The sequence below is a fragment of the Camelus dromedarius genome, chromosome 27 (assembly GCF_036321535.1).
Source record: "Camelus dromedarius isolate mCamDro1 chromosome 27, mCamDro1.pat, whole genome shotgun sequence".
Lineage (NCBI taxonomy): Eukaryota > Metazoa > Chordata > Mammalia > Artiodactyla > Camelidae > Camelus > Camelus dromedarius.
In genome coordinates this window covers 18,656,717-18,679,825 of record NC_087462.1, presented here as the reverse complement: position 1 = coordinate 18,679,825, position 23,109 = coordinate 18,656,717, and the positions used below count along the sequence as shown (strand labels likewise).

At 42.0% G+C, this 23,109-nt stretch overlaps 2 protein-coding genes across 3 annotated transcripts in view; one reads left to right on the top strand and one right to left on the bottom strand.

Annotated features, from left to right (window-relative positions):
• Positions 1–12,998, top strand: part of LCP2 (lymphocyte cytosolic protein 2) — a 47,410-nt gene extending 34,412 nt beyond the window's left edge. For both annotated transcript variants that reach the window (XM_031437772.2, XM_031437771.2), the window contains exons 17-23: positions 2,126–2,138; positions 2,809–2,938; positions 4,877–4,926; positions 8,206–8,300; positions 8,928–9,005; positions 10,555–10,710; positions 12,280–12,998. In XM_031437772.2, coding sequence (XP_031293632.1) covers positions 2,126–2,138; positions 2,809–2,938; positions 4,877–4,926; positions 8,206–8,300; positions 8,928–9,005; positions 10,555–10,710; positions 12,280–12,402 — 645 coding nt within the window. In that variant the 3' untranslated portion in view covers positions 12,403–12,998. The remainder of the gene's footprint in view (positions 1–2,125; positions 2,139–2,808; positions 2,939–4,876; positions 4,927–8,205; positions 8,301–8,927; positions 9,006–10,554; positions 10,711–12,279) is intronic.
• A 1,933-nt stretch (positions 12,999–14,931) lies between these two features.
• On the bottom strand, positions 14,932–20,594 carry C27H5orf58 (chromosome 27 C5orf58 homolog). The gene is made up of 4 exons (XM_031438200.2): positions 20,564–20,594; positions 20,386–20,459; positions 19,549–19,642; positions 14,932–15,094 (listed from the first exon to the last, which is right to left on the bottom strand). The coding sequence occupies exons 3-4, from the start codon at positions 19,640–19,642 to the stop codon at positions 14,949–14,951; spliced, it is 240 nt and encodes a 79-aa protein (XP_031294060.1). The 5' UTR covers positions 20,386–20,459; positions 20,564–20,594; the 3' UTR covers positions 14,932–14,948.
• Between the last annotated feature and the right edge of the window lie 2,515 nt (positions 20,595–23,109).

The following is a 23,109-nucleotide window of genomic DNA, read 5'->3' as shown; positions in this document are numbered from 1 at the left end:
ACAAGCGATCATTTGGTGCATGCTTGGCACAGGGAAATCGGCGCAGGCCCCGTGGAGGTCAGGCTGCCTCTGTCTCCGCCTTCACCGAAGTCCGGTGCTGGGAGCCAGGCCTGCACACAGTGGGCACAGGAATACTAGTGCCTGGTGGGGCTTCCAATTTTCCCCCCTGCCCCCCTCCCTGCTGCATTGCTTAGCCTGTCCCTCTGAGGGCTCCTAGGGAGGCTGCGTTCATTGCAGCCCCGCTACCAGGTGGTCATTAGCAAGGTGAAGGGGCACTGGGTGGAGAGAATAAAGTAAGGGATGCCCGAGAGTCTGGGTCTCACAGCAAAGTTTCCAAGGCTTCTGTTTTCTCTTTTAATACCTTGACAGCCTGAGAAAGAGGGGAACTAGCATTTATTGAATGCCTGCTATGTGCATGTTGTCAAGCTAGCTACTTTCGGGTAACCAGCTGTTTGCCTGGGACACGCCCATGTCTCACATCTAGGAACCCCGTCACTTTCAGGCCACCCAGGACCCAAGAAATTTGGTCACCCCAGCTTTACAAATACTTCGCCTTTTAATGCTCCCCTGAGGAATCATTGTTTCTCTTTAACTAAGAGGAAATCAAAGCTCCAAGGAGTAAGATACTCATGGCAGGTTGCATGGGCAGCAGACAGCCTGGATGGAAATCCAGGCCTCTCTGATTTCCCCTACCCTGTAAGGCCTCTGAAGCCATCACATCCCTGCCATGTTCAAGGGCTCGGGCCACGGGTGCCTGGGGTTTCACAGCTCAGTGCTAGATCCTGTGCTTGTTCAGATGAAGTGCTGAGATACGATGGAGACGGGCAAACCCCCGTCCAATGTGCTAAACAGCATACGATCACAGAACGAGCTATGGAGGTGAAGGGAAGAAAGTGGTCTGTGGGGGTCAAGGAGAAGGGTGACTTCTTAGAGATGTGGTCACTGCATGATGGGGAAGACACAGGACAGTCACCTCATGAGAAAGCCCAGTGCATTCCGGCTTCAGGAATGTCCTGAGCAAAGGCAGGTGGGTTCAGAGCCATAGGGACATAGAGGAGATGAGGTTGAAAATGAGGGCAACGTCACATTCCTGAGGCTCCCCATCTCTGGAAGGACTGACACTTGTTGTCATGAAGATCCAGAAGTCGTATATTCTTGGACCAGAGGAGACGTGGTGGCAGCAGTGTCCAAGATCGACTTCATTTTCGGGATTCCCTGAGTCCATGCGTATTCATCTAGCAACCCTTCGCTAGGACTCCCTCCCAGCTGGCCAGTTGGAATGAGCGGTTCTGCCTTGTCTCAACGGAAGGACTAAGGACAGCAAACTTTTATTGAGCACTCAACACATCGGGCGCAAGCAGTGACTAATTTAATGCTCCCAGCAACGCCTGAGGAAGGCACTCTTTCATCACCACCGTGCTGGCCTAACAAAAACAAGTCCAAGTTGGCAATTTTGGTTTACTAGTCAATGGCAAAATCATTTTTGGTCCTCGGAACATCATTTATTATCTGAAGAGGAGAGCAAATAGCCCCTCCCTTATCTATTTCACAAGGTTGTCCTAAAGATAAACGTGCCGAACCGTGCGGACACACCTCAGAAGCTATGTTATGGATCAGTAAGGTTGCGTTGCTTTTAAGAGTGGCCGCTACAGAGCAGAGCCCCAAAGAAGGCGGAGCTTTGGGTCAGACAGACCCAATTAGGGGCTGGATCCATTTCGTAAACCTTGGCAAGTTAGGGATCCCTCCTGAGCATCATGTTTCCATCTGTAAAATGAGGATGTTAAATTCTTGAAGGGTTGTTAGAATTGGATGGAATATCACGTGTGAGTCTTTGGGGCACACTGTAGATGTTTGTGTATCTTCAGGCCCTTTGAGACACTTCAGAACCTATTTTATGTGTATGCATAAAGAGTGTCTCGGGTTGGAGTGTCCTTATATGATCGTTTATATTAAGAAACCATAAATTACTTGGCAGGTTCTGCTGTCTCCATTGTATCTTTATTATGGAGGCACAAAACTGCTAAAGAAAGAAGACATTTCTATGATTGAAAAATACAGTTCTTATAGGACCTCTGCTTTGATGATAGGTTAATATCTTTTTTTTTTCTTTCTTTCTCCTTACCAGGATGAAGATGATGGTATGTTCAGAAAAGTTTTCTTACAACTTATAACCCATCCCTTCATTTTTATGCTCAGGCATTCAGAAACCCCATTGAATCCATCATGATTGTTAAATTAGTATTAAGTAGACATGTGTCAGTTGGTATACTGCCTAACTATAATAAAATGGAATTATTTGGCTGAATTACCAAGGAGAACTGTTAAGTTCATGCCTAGCAGTGTAAATTACTTACTAGCACAGCAACATTAAAAACTGCATGTACAGTTTGATAGAAAACATTCTAGTATTTACGCTGTATAACACATGGATAAAGGACCCCTGCAGACGAATGACATAGCATTAAAAAATTCGGCTTTTGTAAAACAAAACTTGTGAATCATTTCTGAAATTTATATGGTTTCCATTTGACAATTTTCTGCCAAGTTAACATTTCAAAAATGAAAAAAATGTGTATTATGGAGAACAATGTACCATGGCAGCATTTTAAAATGCACTCTAAGGTGGTAACCCTCTAGAAAAACCTTGGAGAGAGGGGCTTCCATCCTACCACTTCCTAATGGCATTTGACCTTTTGCATTTTTCTATCTCCCTTTAGACCAGCTGTTTCTAACTGGGGAGCAGTTCTGGGATGTTCCTGTGACACTTGGATTCTGACTATCTGCTTTCTTTTCTTTTTTCCCCTGCAGTGCATCAGAGACCTCTGCCCCCACCAGCACCACATGCCATGAACTCCAACACCTTCCCTGCAAGATCTACCAAGCCGTCGCCCAAGCACTCCCTCCCATCACCCCACCTGCCCGGAGCCTTCTCAGAAAGGTTTGTGCTGACGCCATAGTCTATGTTCTAACGTGAGTTCTAACTTAGCTTGATGTCTGGGGCCACTGATACTGAGCTTAATAATGTCAGGTGGGTTGACGAAGAAAGAAATGAGCCAGTGGTCGGAGGGTCAGAATATTTGGGGTCTTAAGAAACAAAACCAAGCTGAGCATAAAGAACCACATGTGTTAACTCCCTGCCGTCCTCTGAACCTCCGTGCTCGGGGTCAGAGGGGTACAGAACCGACAGCCTGTTGCGGCCCCAGACGGAATGGACTCTTTGGCAGGAAATGGGGAGTGTTTTCACATTGCGGCTAAAACAAAGAAATAAACACTCAGAAAACTGAATTAATTTAATTACTTGGAGTTCTCCCTGCCTCTTGGATGGGAGGACTGAGGAAACGTACCTTGCCCTTAGCAGATGTGGAGAATTCACTGCACAGCCTCTGTTCCCAGCAAGTCCATTTGCTCGGTGGCAACAGTGTTTCTTGGGGCCCACGATGAGGCAGGCTGTCCAGAAGCAGATGACTCGGGTCATTTCTCCTAAAGAAGCCCACAGGCTGCCTCCTGGTGTCCCGGAGGCCTCCAGCCCTTTGGATTCAACTCCTTTACTACCCAGAGGTGCCCAGTCCCCACCTTAAATATGGAAGGAAACACCCTCAGCAAGATTCTTGCACCCCTGCCAGAGATCTGGAAGGAGTCTCAATTGTTTTTTCACTTTCCCTGGGTGCCTCGTGCTCTGACTTTCTGCTGTTTCTTCTCATTCTCCATTCTTCCAGCTATCTTTCTTTTTCTGCCACGTCTGCCATTTTCTAATGCATGCCATTTTCTCTTCATCCCACCCTGGGCCCCCAAATACCGCTCATCCAAGATTGCTGAGCAGAGCAGACTTCTATAGAAGGTGTTCGGGCTAAGAGTGGGGAGACTGCTGCTCCGCGTGGAACAGACCTCATCTCAGGCCCCCCCCTTCCCTGCAGGCTCTCTGTCCACCACTCCAGTCTCATCTGGGCAGCGCTCCAAGCCCTCTCTTTGTTTCTCACCCACCCCACCCTCTCCTTGTAGACTGTTAGGCCATGGGGATTCACCATTCCCAACCAACATGCCCATTTAATATATTTTCCTAACCAAAGAGAAGTCCTCTCCCCAGGGGACTTCTGTCATGCTCCTGTGAATGAAAAATACTGCAAGCCATACCAGTAAACAAAGAATGCTGAAGCCATCAAGTCATCAGCGGCTGCCGCCACCCCCCAGTGAAGATAAGCCTGCAGCCCGGCCTCTGCAGCCACTCACAATGGCGCACCCTGAGGGGACTCAGAATAAGAAAGGACAGGAGACTGGCCCTAGATAGCTAAGTGCTTGTCAAAAGAATGAATTCAATGAGCCCAGATGTTTGCTTCCTCCCATACATAGAAAAGTGCTAAATTGTTTAACTTGAGATGCCTGGTTTTCTTTAGTTAACGAATGATCTTTTGATGTTCCAACTACCTGGTCTCTGTTGTAAAGCTCCTATATCTCCTAGCTCCTCCCCCACGTCTTCAGAGCAGTCCCTCAGAGCCATCTGAGAGGCTGAGTCCTCAGAATTGTCCACCGAAAAAACCATAACTCAACATTTAGGTTGTGCGTTTATTTCAGTCGACACTCCAAACTCAAGGTCCTCAAACTGCAGCCGACTTTTAAAAGTAACTTTTAGAGTCCTTTACATAATTGTTTGGTTTCTCTTGTTTTGTGGCTTGGGAAGCTTGTTAACCGTCGGGATGGTCCATCTTGGGACAGTAGTGAAATATGTCCAGCAAGTTCTTTGCCCTGGGCCCGTGGTTTCAGGGAGGGGTGGGGCGCAATAGCAAAGGAAGCGGCATTGACGCAGGCCCAGCCCTCCCCCACCGCCCACCACACCTACATCCAACCCAACTTAAAGTTCGTTCTTCTCCTCTCTCCACAGTAACAGCAGTTTTCAGCACAGCGCCTCCCTGCCGCCATACTTCTCTCAAGGTTTGTACCCTGGGCCCTCGTGACCTGTCCCAGCCAACGCGCCTTCATGACTGCACTGCCAACCTGTCCCAAAGCCTCTTGGCAAAGGTCTTGTTGTTTGCTGAAAGCATTTGACTTCCTCGTTCAGCACTTAACTCAGTTTCTGCGGTGTGGCAAGGGCTGTTGGAGTGACAGGATTCCACGTAGAAACACACACACACACACACACACACACCACTTCCTTAGGAAGGTGGGCTTGGCTTTTACCTTCCCATATAGAGCCTTTCCTCCTTGCTGTTTTTATATGGCGCTAAGGATGGTGCTTCTCTGTAGTTTCGGTTTGAATAATGAATCTGACCTTGAGTTATTAGTTGGGGAGCGCGCTTAAAATATAGGTTAAGAGACCTCAACCCTCGAGATTCTGATACCCTTAAGGCTGGCCGAGGACCTGAGTTTTCAATCATACCTCCTCTGGGTGTCCACGTTAAGTGTTTGCTGGGAGTGTTCTCAACTTTAATATGCATAGAAGTCACCTGGGAACGTGTTAAAGTGCAGCTTCTAATGCAGTGGGTCTTGGGTGGGACCTGCGATTCTGCATTTCTAGCAAGTTCTTGTGTGATTCTTGCGGGTTCACGGCCCACTCTGAGTGGAAGCAAAAGCCTGCAAGGTAGGACTAGACTGTGTTTATTTTTTGTCATTAAAGGCTTGCAAGTGACTGGCACAAGGTAGGCACTTTAAAAAGTTTTGATGAATGACTGAGTTTCAAATGACTGTGGAAAATCACCCAACTGTAGTAAATAGATTTTTTTTTTTAATGCCAGGAAACTTACCTAGTGTTATCAGATCATCTGATTTCTTTCCCAAGAAAGACTAGAAATATGGCTTTTAATGTGGAATTACCTGATTTTTAAAGGTTGACTTAAAATGTTCTAAAAATCTTGTGAGAAAAAAAACTTTTTTTTTTTTTGCAGTCATGGTACACATGGAAGAACACCAGTGTGTGTTATAAACAGAAAAATACTTTGGTATAAGTTTAAATTATAACTCAAAAGTAGATCTTTTTTTCAGGAACACATCCATTCTATTCAGTTGGATACATCAGCCCATATATGTGTGAGATCCTACCACTAACCCCAATGAAATCCACTAAGATTTCAATGTTTCCTAAGTATGTGAGAATATAGTGTCCATATTCACTATGTGGCTTCCACAGTTCTCCCCACACACCTCAGTTTTTCAAAGTTTACTGTGTTCTGTGCACCCACCTCGTGTTCCTTGCATGGACCCTGCAGGCATCTGAGCCTCAGACACTTCACTTATAGCAATACCTCCCAAGGTAAATGCCACAGACCCCTGCTTTTATGGGCTGGTGATGGGGGTTATTAATATAAATAGTTAGTTAATTCTTTTTTGGAATATAGTCATCCTTCCATATGGGGGGATTGGTTGCACAATCCTCGCAAATGCCAAAATCCGAGGATGCTCAAGCCCTTTATATGAAGTGGTGTAGCGCAGTATGCCCTCCACATACACAGGGTCTGCATTCACAGATTCAGTCTGAGGTTGGTTGAATCCGAAGATGCAGACCTGGAATACAGCGGGCATACTGTGCTACCTTAATCAAAACTGATCACTTTTCTCCTAAGAGTGCTAGGACACCTGGTCCTGGCCCTCAGTCTAGCCCACTGGCTGCTTGATGGTCAGGAATATAAAGGACGTGCTTTGTATTGTCCAAAACATCTGTCTCACATCTCTTGAGGATCTAGATATTAAGGGTGGTGGATGACTTCCATGAAAATTATTGTCTGTCATGAGAAGTGACTTTACAGTGCTGGCCTGCAGATGCAGAAGCAGAAAGAAAATTCCTCAGCTCTAAAACAGTCATATAACATAGGCATTGGTTACATGACTTTCCCATATGGTTAGAGTCATTCCACAAACATTATAAAAGTGCCTGCTGTGCTGGACTGCAAAGGTAGGCATGGGGAAGGGCTGTTAAGGCGCTGGGAGCCTTCAGAAGAAAGATCAGCAGCTCAGGCCAGCTTGATCTGCTTATTTAGAGACAGGAAATCCCATCTCAGATAATCCTGGTGACATGGCTGGGAAGACTCTGGCCCTTCCCAAGCAACTCTCCTCCCCTAGTGGCACGGGGCAGACAGTTTACCACTTCAGTGTATTACACTGAAGTAACAGCCCAGGTGAAGAACCACCTGGGGTGCTTGTTAAATGCAGATTCCTGAGCCTGGGTGATCCGGGGTCCCCCTGAGATTCTCGTTTGTGTACAGTAATGTTTGGGAACCACAGGTTCAAGTCCTGGCCCTGCCACTAAGAGCATATGATTTATTTAATAGACTCTGAGTCTTTGTTTCCTCATATTCAAAAAGAAGATAATCTCACTCTGTGGGGTTGCTGTGAGGACGAAAGGTAGCATTCGCAGGTGCTACTCAGGGCCTGACAGGGTAGTGCAGAATAAGTATTTGCTGAATGAACAAATGAATGGTGGATGAATTATGAAGAGAACACTCAACACACAGGACTTCCCAGGCTTTGGCAGCTGTTCTGGCACACAGAAGACAGCCTTGGCAATTACACATCAACACAATCAAACCTTTCCTGAAATTAGGAAACATGTTTCAGGGAACTGTCAACAAGAAAAAAAAGCTTACAGAAGGTGAGGCACTCCAGTGCTGGGTAATTTACAGGACCCAACACAGACTTCCTGATTGATCAGATGGTGGAAACTTTATGGGAGTTGAACTGCTTTACCTCCGTTAGAAAATTTGGTTAAGAAGAGCAGGTAGCAAACTGTTTCTAAAAGCTAACGATATTCTCAAGGTAATTTCACCTTGTCTTGGGTAACATACACTTCTTTTTGTGAAAACAATGAGAACATAATTATTTTATTACCATATTGTTACCACATGAGCGGTAAGGAATCCATTCTGGGTGTGCTGGAGTCTGTGAAAGATTTGTCTCTTGAACATTGCTTTTGATGATCACATTAAAACCGCGTGACCTTTTCACCAGTGGATCTAGTCACTTTATACATCACGTGCACAAGTAAGCAATCCCTCAAATGTGTGGTAGTGTCTCAGAATTTCACTGGCCTGGCTACAGAATAATGCCTGAGCAACCCTTGTGGTTTTGAACAAGTAAAAATTATTTTTCAAGCTGTGGTTTCTTGAAATGTTAATTGCTGGGAACAATTGCAGAAGCATTTGGGGGGAGGGGGGACGTGTTATGACAGAAGTGAAAAATTGCTTAAAGTAAATTAACTTTCAAAATGCTATACTTTTGAAGGCTCTAGCAACAGACCACCTCCCAGAGCTGAAGGCAGAAACTTTTCCTTGCCAGTTCCAAGCAAACCTCGGCCATCATCCCCTGGGGAAGAAGAGGTAATAAAGCATATGTTTGTATTTTATTTTTTTCCCCAGCAAATGAATCTTCAGAAACTCCCACTGAATACTCTTTTGTACTTCTATCTTCTATTTAGCCTTAATTTTTTTAGTGGAAAATTTTAGTGAAAAAAATTAAGGAGAAGATTCAGATGAAAAATAATACATTCTTTTTCCTTGGTATTTTTCAGACTCTTCCAATGGCAAATGTGTGTTTTGCATTAAACAATGAGAAAAAGAATCCTATTTTTCATCTGTTTCTTAGCGTATGACATTGCATAAGTCACTTAACTTCTTGTTCACCCAGCTTTTTTCATTAAATATATCACTATACTAAACTGGAGAAATCATTACATCTCTATCTTTCCTGATTAGAGGCTCCGTTATAAGTGGAATGCTTATTCATAGCTATCTTTGCAACCAACTTCATGATAAAAAGCAGTTCACACAAAATATCTTCTATTTAGCCTCACCTGAATGATTCTATATTCAGCTTAAGAAAACAAATGTTTCAAACCTCATGGAATTGAGGTGGTTATTAATGGGAATGATTACTTGGAGGCTTTGCTTTTCACTTACATGTGTAACTGCAGCATTTATTCTGTTTTTAAAAATTTACATTTTCAGAATTCATTACGTCAAGAGTGGTATGTTTCTTATATTACCCGACCAGAGGCAGAAGCTGCTCTTAGAAGAATAAACCAGGTACTGTGCTAAAATTTATTTTTAAGTACTTATAAATATTAATGGAAGAAAAAAAGGGAACTGACTTCTACTGAGCACCAGTTATGGGTTAGAAATTCTGTTAGGTGCTGGTCATGCTGGGATACCAAGGGGACCAATTAGTGCCAGCTTCCCACCGACCAGCATCCATAGCAATGATTCCTATGACTCTGGGGAAAAAAATCTAAATTAAGGTAGTCATTTGGCTGGCAGAATTTTAGATTTTTTTATCAACAAAAAGAGTCCATCTTTTCACAGGAATCAGATAGCTTCAAAAGGAGACTCTCTTTCCCCCAAATTTCCAACATCTTACCAGCCCATCTTCCTCTTAATACACAGTCGCCATCCATATCGATGTGAAAGGACCCATATTGAGAGAGACAACAGCAACTTTTTGTCCTTTCCCCTAGAAATTTCTAGCTGTCTTTTTATAATAAAGGTCTTAAATGGGACTTCCTGTCTCCTGGTACTGAACATTAGCCTTAAATCAATGTATCAGAGGTAGGAAAGTAGAAAGCTTTCATCTTTCATATCTTACACTTCTCGAGGCTACAGTTGTAGTTTTCAAGCTTGGATCCACATTTAAGTCACTTGGGGAGCCTTAAAAAAATTCGGATTCTGGTCTCGCCTGGAGAGATTCTGATTTAATTAATCAGGGGTGCTGTGTGGACTCTGGTAGTCTTCAAAACTTGAAATTCTAAAGTGAAGCCAGGGCCCTGAATCACTTGTCCACAGGTGTATTTGTTCATCAGAGATGTTCTGACTAGAATTTACTCAACCAACTTGAAATAAAAAGAAAAAAGGAAAGCCATTTATTTTTTTGCCAACTGTTGGCTTTTTAAAACCACCCTGATTCAATACACAGAGGACAGAGTAGTTTAAATGGGTCCTTCCTAATTCATTCTATTTTAATATTAGATCTTTACTGTATGACTATTATGTAGCAATAATTTATGGAATGAAATTTTAAAGTACAGGACAAATTACAACATTATTTTGGTAAATTTCAGGAAAAAAGGTGATAAGGACACAGATGGTCCACACTGGGTTTTGTTCAGGTGTAGGATGATGAGACACAGTATCTGGACACCGTGAGGTTTTAAAACTGGTAAATTTCTTAGGCATTTGGCTGTTTTATAACTTTGGCTCTCAAAAGAAAGGGTTAGGGAGTTCGCTCTCAGGAGTGGGAAGACGTATCTTTAGTTAATCAATAAAGTCCTTATTTTGTTCGCCCTTTATCCACTCAACCACCTATTTATTTTATTACTGAGAAAGAGATTCCTTTTTCATCAAGAGACTGCAAAGAGGTTTCTTTGAAATTTAGAAATTTCTCTGATATAATCTCTGCTGCCTCTTTCTTGACAACCAAGAAATCCATGACACATGGGACTGAAGTTGTTGGGGAACTAAATGCTCACTGAATTGTCAACTGGTAGGTTTCCAGATCCCTGAAGGCTTGTCTGCTGCTCTTACAGGCAACAGAAGTATTGACTTTCGCTGCTCCCATAATAACAAGAATTTATCCTTCTAGGATGGCACTTTTCTGGTTAGAGACAGCTCTAAAAAAACAATAACCAATCCATACGTCCTCATGGTGTTGTACAAAGATAAAGTTTACAACATCCAGATCCGTTATCAGGAGGAAAGCCAAGTTTACTTGCTGGGAACTGGGCTCCGAGGGAAAGAGGTAAGGACTTCTGGTTGTAAAATTCCCCCTAATTCTCTATTTATGCCCCTCTGCATACCTACCTACATGGAAGCTTGCTGTAGCGTTCTTTGTGGGGTCCATACTGCAGGGCAACTTTAGAGTTAAGTCACATTAGTGAAGCCCTTCATTTACTGGAAGGAAGTAAAATATTAACAGTATCTACCTCTGCCAACAGAGTTTTTCCTCATATATTTTATTCCAAATAGTCTAAAATCACTTTGTAACTTTAAAAAATATATGTTCACATTTAGATTTTTAAAAATCCAGTTAGATGATGTCAAAGGCAAGTCCCTTCTATCATTCATCTCTGTGACATAATTTTCATGTATGATTACAGTGTGTTTATAAAGCTGTATCTTAAGCAGACATCTGGGAAAAAAAGGGAAAAATAGAGTTTTTGTGGTAATTATTTAGATACTTGGGCTCATTTCTTACTAAAAATGGAGGTTTGGCCAATGAAGGTGGCCAAATTGTTGAAAACATTTTCCTCTCTTTTGCCAAGGTGTATGCTAGTCACTTTCTGGGTAGTAATCAGCACTGGTGTGAAGGAAACTTTTCAGGGCTGCTTTTTGCAAAGGAAACTACAACTTAATTTACTGCCCCAAGCATGTTCTTTAAGTTTAAAGTTCTAGGAGGAAGATCAGCTGACTCAAACATTTCTAGAATGAGAAACAACTCAGGCATAACTTCGACTTTACTCCAAATATTTTCAAGTTATGATAATGTGAACAAGTAGAAGAAAACACACGATTTGGCCGAATGGCTGAATCGCTGGTGCAGTGTGGGTAGGGCTGCATAAGGGCCTACGGAAGCGGACCTGTCTGTCGTCCAGGATTTCTCTTGGTCTCGTGTGGGAACACAAATAGAAACCACTCACTGCTGTTGCCCTGGAGGGAGGCAGCGAGCAGATCTGTCATGCACGAAGTGCATAGCTCTGTCTGGGGTACCTAGGTGACTTCCGACCCGTGTCTAGATGGATGGATGGGGGCGCCCAGTCTGGCCATTAGGGATAGGGTGATTTGGGTAATGAATGCAGAGACTTGGCTACAGAGCTCTTGTGAGTGTGGAGGTGGCAGTGGGGACACAGCAGAGATCATGAAGGAACTATTATGCCATGTTACAGTATCATCTTAGACACCAGGGATGCTGTCTGACCTCCTGATTCCTTACGCTTCCTATTATTTGTGGCTTAGATTGAAGGGGGATACAAAAACCAAAACCAAACCACAAATAGAACGATCCTAAGATAAAGCTGTCATAATTAGATTGCAGTACATATATATAACCCCCGTCTGAAATTAAAAAAATATATATATATACACACACATATTTGTCTTTAATCCATGGTTTGCTCAATGTTGGTGAGGAGTTATTTTTTCAAAGTTTTATAGCAGAAATCATTAAAATATTTGCCAAATTTTACATGTTTTTTCCTTATAATCTTCATACTTCAAGAGGTAGGATATTACATAGATTTTAAAAAACTGAGAGTGAAATTCATGCTACCCATTCCCATGCTGATTTATCTCCCTATTTTGAATTTTTCAGGACTTTCTATCTGTGTCAGATATTATCGACTACTTCAGGAAAATGCCCCTTCTGCTCATTGATGGGAAAAACCGAGGCTCCAGATACCAGTGCACACTGACTTATTCTGCAGGTTATCCCTAGCAAGTCAGCCAAGCAAACGAGCCTTCCTCCTGCCTGTCGCCAGCATAGGAAGATCAGTCAATCTTGGTGAACCATCAGACACTTACGACTGAATTGACCCCTCAACACGAACACAAGGGTTTTCTCCTTTCGCTTAAAAAGGTGTTTGAAATGAAGACTGTCAAGTATCCCATAATTTATTTATTCTTCTTCAGTGTCTGTAAAGTGCATGAATAATAATGTTCACACTTGAAGTCTAGTAATGCACTGTAATAATTCATTTTAAAAAGATGGGTATTTTAGAATACCCATTTCCAAGTACATTAGTTTGCACAGCAACAGAAATAATTTGGGGCAAGTTTAGAAACACTGATATGGTGATAGTTTTTGGTAACACATAAAAATGATCTTATGTCCGTCAAAGGCAATCATCAGTTTTATATGAATAATTTGAAAATTACTAAAATTCAGTTTCCCAGTTTAAGGAGCTTCAAAAGTATTTCCTTTCCTATTTGGTATTTTTGCTGGGGGGATTTTTATGTATTTTTTTATGAAAAAGATAAAATGTTATGTTGGGATAACTTCTTGGAATTAAAATGAATTTGCCTTTTGCTTTACTTTTGGGTTTCTAAAACAGTATTATTGACTTTATTTAGTTCATACTATTATGTTTCTGTTTTAAAGCAAACATAAGCTACGAATACAAAAAGAAAACGTTTTAAATTTAGAGATGACGCTTTGGCGTCAAGTACACCTGGGTTTAAGTTCATCATATCCGACACCCACATCTCACCTCCTCCACCCCACCCAACTCCAAAAGCATCATCAAATGATGTAGATTTTACCAAAGTCTTCATGGGAAGATGAAAGATCAATGCATGTATATACAGAAAAATTTGATCAGACTTTCCAGTTAAATACTTTTCTTCTATATTTATCCCTCATCACTGACAGCTGTCATGAAGCCCTTCTCTTCATCTTTCCTCAAAAGGCTCTATAAATCCTTCAAAGCAATTCACTTCTTTCCTTCAACTTACGTAACTCACTTAACAAGAAGTACTAGTCATTTCACAAAACAAAAACCTTGCATTCAGTTAAGTTTTCCCTCTTGGGGCCCTGGTTGTTATTCCACAACTCTTAGTAACAACAAAACTTTCTGGCTTCTCTGTTTAACCTATGATAATAATTTTCTGAGTCACAAAGAATATCTCACATTTTCATTTTCATGAACTAACAGAACACTGAAAGGGATCTTGGATGTCATCTAATTAAAACAAATGATTTGCTAAGGTAACAACTATGTGGAGACTTAACCAATAATGATAAAAATGTTTCACAAAACTTCATCCTTACAAATCAGAAGTTCTCAATTTAGGGTCTAGAATCAGGAATTCTGAAGCTGAAAACCTTGCACTCATTTACATGTTTATTCAACAGGATATTCAACAAGCATTTCAGTGCCTGTTCTGTGTGAAACCCTGAGCTAGGTGCTGGGTAACGAGGACAGAAAACGCTGCAGGTTCTGCTGTGGAGTGAGCTGACCTTGTATCTTGCTTCACGGTATTCTACACTTTGTTAAAAAACATCTAAAATGGAGCAAATGATAGATCTCAAAGCAACTATTTGGTAGTGAATTATGTTCACAAGGTAAACAAAAGTTTAAGTTTCCTTTGGTGGAAAAGGACAGAAATAAAAGTATCCTAAAACTAAAAACTGTTCCACTGCAATCAGTACAATCAGTGTTGAGTACCTGACGTTTCCATGACTAGCATTCTTTCTCCCCTTCTTCAGGCCATGGCAACTCTGTTCCTTTTGTGGGGCCTCTCCTTTGGCCACAGACCTGGTGTATGACCCCAACCTCACCAAGCACAGTTGCTCAGGACCCTGCCTGGGGATAAGCATCTTAATCAAAGCTGGGCCAACCAGGATCCTTCTCCAGAATGTTAAACATGAAGGCTGACTGAGACAGAGGATCTCTCTTTCTCTGGGGCCCCCAAAAGGTAATGCTGTACACCTGGAGTTGCCTGCTGCCATACATGGACCCCCTTCTACCTCTCATATGGAGGAAACCACCCTTTTAATAGGACAGGATGAGGCCAGTGCACAGAAACAGAATCAGGATAGAACCAGAATTAGCCAAGGCCCTAAAATGTACCCCAACGGGGAACTTCCAAGTCACAAGACCCAATAAATGCTTCAGCTAGCTTGAGTCGCTTCTGGCACTTGCTACCAGGAGAGATCTGATTAATATAAACTCATACCATACATTTATAATTTGGTAGCTCTCCTTCACCCTAAGCCAAATTCAAGCATAGGGTAAAGAATAAGCAGTGCCCCGTGGCCAATTTCCTGTGTCATACTCTTGCCATTAGTGAAATAAGGTAGCCATTCGTCGAAACATTAAAATAAGAAAAAAACAGCCTTCAAGAACATGAAATGATTATTTATAACTCAACATATTATTTTTATTTTTTTATTATATTAAATATATGAGTAAACTCAATTCTCCTAGATAGGAGTTAATTCAAAAATAAAAGTTACAAATCCACAACAAATAAAAGTCAGATTTAAAAACTGTTAGAAGCAAGGGATACATCTGACGTCTTAGACTCTTCAGAGAGGGGGCTGTCTCTTTCTGTGTCCTTTAAGTCATCTGTCTTCACAGGACGACTGAAATGTAGGGTAAGGTCACAAAGCCGTAACTGGGAGAGCTCTGTGTAAAACAAGGAAACAGAAAATACTATATTGCAGCACATATGTCAGAGGCAACTACTATTACTTTAAGTAGCTATCTCCTAATTGTTAGTTTAGTTTTCTTTTAGTGATTATTCATCAAACCACAATTTAGATGTGCCCCATTTTGACTTAAAGTCAAATTTATGTACTATGAGATAAGCATGACGTAAAAACTTACCATAAGGGCTCTTTAGCTCAAATTATTAGCTATCTTACTAAATTGAGATTTGATTTATGCAAATTTGACATTATACATTTTTATTTACTACTTGTATCTGTTATACATGCACATAGTATAAAAAATCAAGTAAGGTATGTTACAAAAAATAGCTGTTCTATTTCCCAGAGGCAACCACTTTTACCTTTTTTGGAACTCATTTTTTTGTTGTTGCTTTTATGGTTCTTTTCTGTGTTGAGTTTTTGTTTGTTTTGTTTTGTGGGGGGGCAGTATTTACCCTCCATCTCTCTGAATGAAATGCATACTGCTTCAATTTTAGGCATTATCTATCTGCTTCTGACCACAGAAGATTAAGACATAGCTCTTTTCACTCACCCCCACTCTCCCAGTGTAGTTGAGTACAATTTTTCCTAGCTCAATAGTTAATGTTTAAATTTTTTTATTATATATTCTTTACAGCTGAGTCTTGCATGACATTTCCCTTTCTGTAAGGTACCACCCAACCCCAGTTAATAACTGTTTCCTTTTTTTCATTGCTTGATTATCATGAATCTATCTCACATTTCTACAGCTGGGTAAATCTCCTCTCAGTAAACAAAGCCTTCACTTCTATTATTGAGCGCCTCTCCTCTCCTGGTCTTCTCATCCGCTCTGGTCTGGATGGACAGCTATGACCGTGCACATCCTGGGAACTCCCTTCACCATCATCCTAGGGCTCCCTTTCACCCCCTCCTCGTGTGGAGCGCCTTCTTCCAGAACATCATGTCCCTCTCTTGTTGGTCTACTCCCTTGTTTGCTGGAATACAACCTAGGAACTTTCTGAGAAGGGGAAAAATTTACATGTCTGGAAACCTCTCTCTCTACACTAACGCTAATAGATTGACTGGCTGTAGAAATCCAGGCTGGACATCTTGTTTCTTCAGATTTCCAAAGATGTCCTTTCTTTTAGCTGCCAGTGTTTCTACTGAGACATTTCACACAAGTCTAATTCTTACTCTCTGCTTCTCTGTAGAAGATCCAAGAATCTTTTTGTCCTGCCAGTGTGCTGATACTTCATTAGGCTGTATTTTAGTACGGGTCTATTTTCATTTATTGTGTTGGGCTCTTTTGTTATAAAAAAGTCATATCCTTCAGCTCTGGAAAAATGCCTCAGATGATGTCTTTAATGGACCTCTTCTCATGCACTGTCTATGTTCGTTCTTCCTGACACTCCTATTCACTGGGTGTTGGACTTAAGACTAATCCTGGAACTTTTTTCCCCCTAAAACTTTCCATCTACTTTTTCATTCTACACTCAAGGGGATTTTCTTCATTTTATCTTAAAATCTTTCTCTAGAGTTTATTTCTATGATCTTACTTTAATTTTGTTCTCTACATATTTTTTAGAGGATCCTGTTCCTTCTTCATAAACACAGACTCTTTTCTTACTTCTCTGTGGGTATTAATGATAGTTTCTTGGAGTTTTTGTCTCTCTTCATAATCTGTTTCTTCGTTAATTGAATCTATTTATTGGTTTTGCCTCTGCTTTTTGTATTAGATGCTTGCCTCAAATATCTGTTTTCCATAGTTGTCTGCTCATATTTAAGACTACGGTACTAAAAAGACAACTGGAAGTTCTTTGCCCATGGCAGTCAATATTGTGGGGTGATCTGGTTGGGTATTTTGTTGGAGAAACCTGTTATCAGTATCTTTAGGTCTTTTCTCTTATGCTGATATGAATTCCTGAGAGCTTGAGGGTATAAATCTAGCTGCTACTGTTTTGTAGCCAAGAAAGCAAGCTGGGAGACTTATAACTCGATACGTAAACCCTGTCTTAATTATTTTCAGTACTACTCTTTCCTTCAACTTGTGGGACTTCAGATTTAAATCTCAGGTCTGCCCGTGACTAGCTGTGAAACCTTAGGAAAGTCAGTTAACCTCTCTGTACCTGTTTCCGTATCTGTAAATGCCAATGTGATATCTCCTACCTCATAAAATTGTTATGACGATTGAGCCCATTTATGCAGAACTCTTGGAAGAGTATCTGGATCATGGTAAATACTATAGGTGCTAGTTATTGACATTCTTATTTGGGGGTAAAAGTGGAGGTAAACAGAGTGTTCGTTTAATCTTCCACATCTGCCAGGAGTCTACCTTCCTAGTCCAGCTCTACAAGCCTCCTGTAGCCTCACTGCCTACCCTACCCCACAACTTTTCAGAAACACACTGATCATATCTATTCTAATTCACTTCATGAAGGAATAATCCCCAAACTAGAACAGTCAGATGATCAAATTTGAGAGGAATCTAAAGCTGTTTGTTTTAAATGAGTGCAAGCATCCAGAACCAGTTATTCATTTAATAAATATTTTCCGAGAACCTATCATATAAAGGCATCGTGTTAAGTGCCAGGAATGCCCTTAAGGAGCTTACAGACGAGCAGGGATAGGAAAAGTAAGTAAAATGCAATTACAGTACAGTGTGATAGGTGATATGAAAAGGTAGAACAGATAACATACTGGCTTAAAAAAAGTTTCCTAGTGTAAGTAACCATGACTAATAAGTAGCACTTAACCTGGTGAAGTGGAGGTGGGGGTGCAACAGTGGGCATTTCAGGAGGAGATGCATGTGTTAACGCACAGACAGAAAAAAAAAGAACAAATGTGTAGATATGCAGACAGTTCAGTATAGCTGGAGCACAGAACATGCAGGGAATAAAGAATGAGGTAGCAGACTGAAGAGGTAGGCAGGGGCCTGATCTCAAGAGGTCTTACATTTTAGAAAGATAGTCCTTGCTGAAGTGCTGAGATTGGTTCTGAGAGACGGTGAATTAAACAAAGCTAACCTGAGTCCTTTCTATCAGATTCCTTAGAACTTTTGTTAATATATACTGTGAATCTGTGAGAGGATTAAGTAGCATTAAAGTCCTTCCCAAGCTTATCTGACCATTAATACACGGACTCCGTTTTCACTGTACACCCTCTATTAACATCTCTTGAGACAGCAGCATTCCCAGTTTAAGGTCTGGGTAACGCTACCCTTGGGAGAACACAGAAAAAGCGTAACAGGCACTCACTATTTAGTGCCTAACAGTCACTCCCTTCTTCCTTGGGGCACAACTTGATTGCGTTTGAAGTGATCTTCTCCCCAGCTCCAGGAGTAAGTGCTGACTGGTCCGGACTGGTCTTGGCAGTCCCATTCCCCTTGGTGGTGGCTGCTGTAGACATCTGCATGTGATGGAACTCTGGCCAAGGAAAGGAAAGGGGGAAATGTGCTGGAGGGATCTGGGGAAAGGCTTATATAACGAGACACAGGCAGAGATAGTGTCTGTACATGGTCATGTCTGCAGGTAATGACCATGAGAAGTGATAAACGAGTAAATATAACAAAGCAGAAAAATGATAAGAACCAAGTATGTGGTGAAGTCCTTAAACTCTGAATTAACCTGAGGGCTGCTCAACCTTAGATCTTATTCTTCATCATCTAAGCCATGTTAGGTTGGTATGTTGTTACTTGCAGCTGAAGGTCTCATAACTGACACAAAGGCTGTCTTCAAATATCAAGAGTTGTGATAAGAATAACAACTACATATGCAGTGGTTTTGACAGATAAGAAATAGGACCAATGAGTGAAAGGAAAAGGGAAACAGATTTCAGCTAATCCATGAAGAGGAACTAAGATAGAACAGACTGACTGGTGAGATGAGGAGTTTCCCAACATAGGAAATATTTTGTCAAGAACAGATTATGCCTAGAAATAGTCAATCATGGAAATTTTACATGCCTGGGATAAAATTGCAGAATATGTCTGTGAGGTGAGTGACTAAACATCATGACCCGTAAGGTCTAATCGTACTAGAACCATCAATTCACATAATCAAACAAATTTTTAAGTTTTGATTTAGAAGGAACTTTATGGATTTAGTAAGGATTAATGGATAAAGATACTGAATTTTGCAGATTGTGACACTGTTGTGCAATAGTTTGCTGAAGGGAAAGAAGGGGAGTAAATTTAGAGAAGTTACTTAGGTATCATAAGCTTTTTATAGTGTCAGGGATGAAAATTCAAATCTGCTAACTCCCAGGTCACTGCTCCAACATAATACATCTTTAGAGATCTAGTTTATATTATAGTATGAACATTTCTTAAGAAATAAGAGAAATCTTAATTTGTGGGGAAAATCAGTTCCACCCCAGTAGAAGCACAAATTGACCCTACTCTGTATTTTAAAACAATAACCTGCAAATATTTTAATTTAGGGATTCCATACTTACCTTTCATTTTCTTTAACTCCAAAGAAATTGTGTTAATGTTTTTAATCATGGCTTCCACATTTAGCTTATGTTCAGTAGTATTATTATTATACATCTGATTTTAAAAGAGAAACAAAAACAAAATATAAAATTTAAAATACTTAAATTTTCAGTATTTATAAAAGGAAAAGCTGTTATTTCAGAACTCATGTATTTGTGAAATTATACCTTCTATAAACGGTTGGAATTCTAACATAGGAAGGCACCCACTTGCTAATATTCTTCCGACCGAAAACACCTCTAACTGGAATTCCTAGGATGAGCTTTCTTCTTTAATCAAACCATATCCACAAGACGGGGCCCTTACAATGGAAATGCAGGTGTCCCCTTTACAGAAAGCCTCAGCATTTATAAACTATCTTACAATTCAGCAATCTCACATAAGATCTTCTCTAATTTTGTTTACATAAGTCAGCATCTTTTTCTAACTTACACTTGAATGACAGGGTCTGTGCATGATTCCTTTAAGTACACAGTCAAGCTTAAAACAAGATTCAGTTATAATTCTTTGGCAACATGACCACTTCTACTTTAGCTTTGAGAGTTAGGGCAACACACATTCTAATTTAGCTGAAATGTGTAAATTCACATTACTATGTTATACACACAGTACGTATATTTAACCAATTGTGTCAGATATAAATGTATAGAGAGGTTCCCAGGTGATTCACTAGCAACTAACTTTACCCATTCAACCTGAAAAAAATAAACCACAATTAGAGTATCCAGCTCCAGCAATGAGGAAGGTGGGCAGTTTCGCGTCAGGCTGCCTGTCCAAAATAGTGAAAACAAACTAACCTTGAAATCAATTCCTTGCCTCTGCCTCTCCCTGAGTCGGAGAAATGTATCCTATTTCACTCGCTTCAGAGCCACTGTAAAGGAAATAAATTGTCTGATTTCCAGACAATGAATAAGATACACTTTGCATCCACTTACAAGCCCCCAGGCACTGAAAACGAAATGGCAGCTATCTTACCTGGGTATGGCAAAGCAAAAGATCCAGGTCTGAGGGGAAAGAAAGACGATAAAAAATAAAGGGGGTGGGATGGGGATGGTGCAATTAAAAAAAACCCTTAAAAATAAGAAATGAATGTAAAAATTAAATTAAAAACCAAGAGGAAAGTACAAACTGAATGGATGGAGAAATGACCCTCCCCACTCTTGAGGGGTTACCCAGGGCCCCCAAGTGGCCCTAGGTAGGCGAGGGCAGAGGTCAAAGTGGCAGCCGGACCCCACAGGGCCAGAGCGCGGCCAGAGCTGGGCAAGCCTTCCCCAGGGAGCTCATCAGGGCACCCCTAAGAGAGCGGGAAAGCCTGTCAAACAGCGCTTCCGCAGGACGCGGGAACTGGAGGCCAGGCTCAGGGGCAAGGGAAGAGGGGTGGGCGGGCCAGGATACCACAGCGTGAAGGGACCAATGCAACCAGGGCGCTAACCCCGAGCAGGAGGCCTGGAGGCCAGCCGCTCCCCGTGAGGAGAGCTTATTTAACCCCCCAAGCTTTCCTTCTAAAGGCCAACCCCCCCTTCTCGGCCCAACTGACACCAGTGAGGAGCCCCAGTCTTGGGGCCTGCGGGGTGCGGGCGGCCCACCCAACCGCAGCCAAGGGCCTGAAGGCGGAGCCGAAGGCAGCCTCGAAATGTCTACAGTCCTCATGCTCCCAAACCGGATCAGGACAACACGAAACGCTCCCCGTGTGCCCACCGGCCCTGCCTGGAGCCGCCCAGCCAACCGCCCTTCTCCACCCAACCGACGCCGCCGCCCGTGAGGAACCGGGCCGCCCCGTGAGGAACCGGGCCGCCCCGCTCGGCGGCTGAAAATGGAGCCTGGGGCAGCCTGGAAACGTCAGCAGCCTTCACCCCGACGCCACACACCAAAACCGACTGAGGATTATTTAAAACCGACTAACCCTGACCAGCCCCACAGCCCGACCCTCTCGATACCCGCCTTGCCAACCGCAAAGTGCTGGCCGTTATGGGCGAAGAGCGGTTGTGGAAGCGAGACCGGGCTTCCTGATTGGCCAGCTTCTCGGCCTGGTGCACCCTGGGAGTTGTAGTCCCAGGCCAGGCCTCTTCAGAGAAGGTTCTGGATGCCAGTCTGGAAGTGACTGGTACTGCCGCGTTGGCAGAGAGGATGGGTGGGAAGGAGCTGAGATTTTGCTCCTCTGTACCAGGCACTGTGCTAAATGCTTTATAGCCCTTATTTGTGTTTAATTTTCACATTACTGAGTGTGGATTGACTGTACTGAAACTGCGTGGGCCTGAATTCAACTCCAGTGCTAATTTAGCTATAGCTGTCCTCAGCTGTCATAAAGATAGTAGTAGCTGCTTTCTTGTCTTCTTTTGAGTTTTAAATAAAATAATGCATTGCAGTGGGCTTGGCAGAAGAGGTGCCCTGTAAATGTTAGCTGTTATCATTCCTATAAACCTGTACGGATGAGCTGAGAGGTATACACTGGTTTCCTGCCAAATAGGGAAGTTGGGATACAAGCCATCTTTGCTGGATTCCAAGAGGAATCTCTGTCACTACAACCTTTGGAGCTGACTCAAAGATTTTCTCAGATCCCCCCCCCCCCCCCCCCGGGAAATTGCCTTAGACCTGACGGACTCCAGCATCAGGTTCTATGCAAGTCTGCTTTCTCTAAGTCTCCCTGATAACATACACCAGCCTCTTGAACCAGTCCCTTCCTAGCAACCTTCAGCCCATAGTCTGTTTTGTGTGTGTGTGTGTGTGTGTGTGTGTCCAATTACCTTCAGTTTAACACTAGAATTTGTTGTCTGATGCAGAGTTTGATAGATGACCAGGGTCATAGGAGGACTGAGCATCAGTAACATGGAGAAGAGTAACATCCTTTTTCTGAATCTCAGTTTTCTTATGAGAGGGATGAGCGAGGTCAGTGTTTTCTAAATTTCTCTCATTATTGGGCCACTGTTATGATTGGTTGCCCTATATTATTACCTTAACATTTTAAATGAAGCTTGAGCTCAGAGAGCTTGGTGCCTGCTTAGGGCCCACAAGAACCAGATTCAGTCCCAAGCACAGATCCCTTTTTGTTCTTTTCATTGCACCAAGTTGTCTCCCACACCAGGATATCATCTTTTGAAATGTGATATAAATGAGTACATCACGGCTTCGAAATGTTTTGGGCTTCACAGATCATTGATCCTGAATTCATATACGCTAATACACACACACAAGCATACAAATGTGGAGTGACCAAAATAAATGTGAGCAACATTGGTTTTCTGAATTAAGGACATTAACAAAACAAAAATAGCTGCCACTACTGTTTTATAAAAGCAGGGGTAATTTACCATCAAAAAGGAAGAAAGAAAAAGAAGTAAGATCATAATAATTTCAGGATAAGACTACCTGAACCAAAATCTCACTGATCTGTCTTTTTTTTTTTTTTCTCCCCTTAATTGATGCAGACTAGTGAAAACTGCACCTCAGACCTGCATGAGTCCACATGTGTGTTTGGATACTCCGCCTAGATGCACACAACAGCTGGAGAAAAGAGGGTGTTT

Excerpts from the sequence above, each read along its gene's own strand:
- C27H5orf58 (XM_031438200.2), bottom strand. The coding sequence starts at position 19,642 with ATGTATAATAATAATACTACTGAACATAAGCTAAATGTGGAAGCCATG. Across the intron at positions 15,095-19,548 it reads GGAGTTAAAGAAAATGAAAG|AGCTCTCCCAGTTACGGCTT; the intron begins GTAAGTATGGAA and ends TGTTTTACACAG.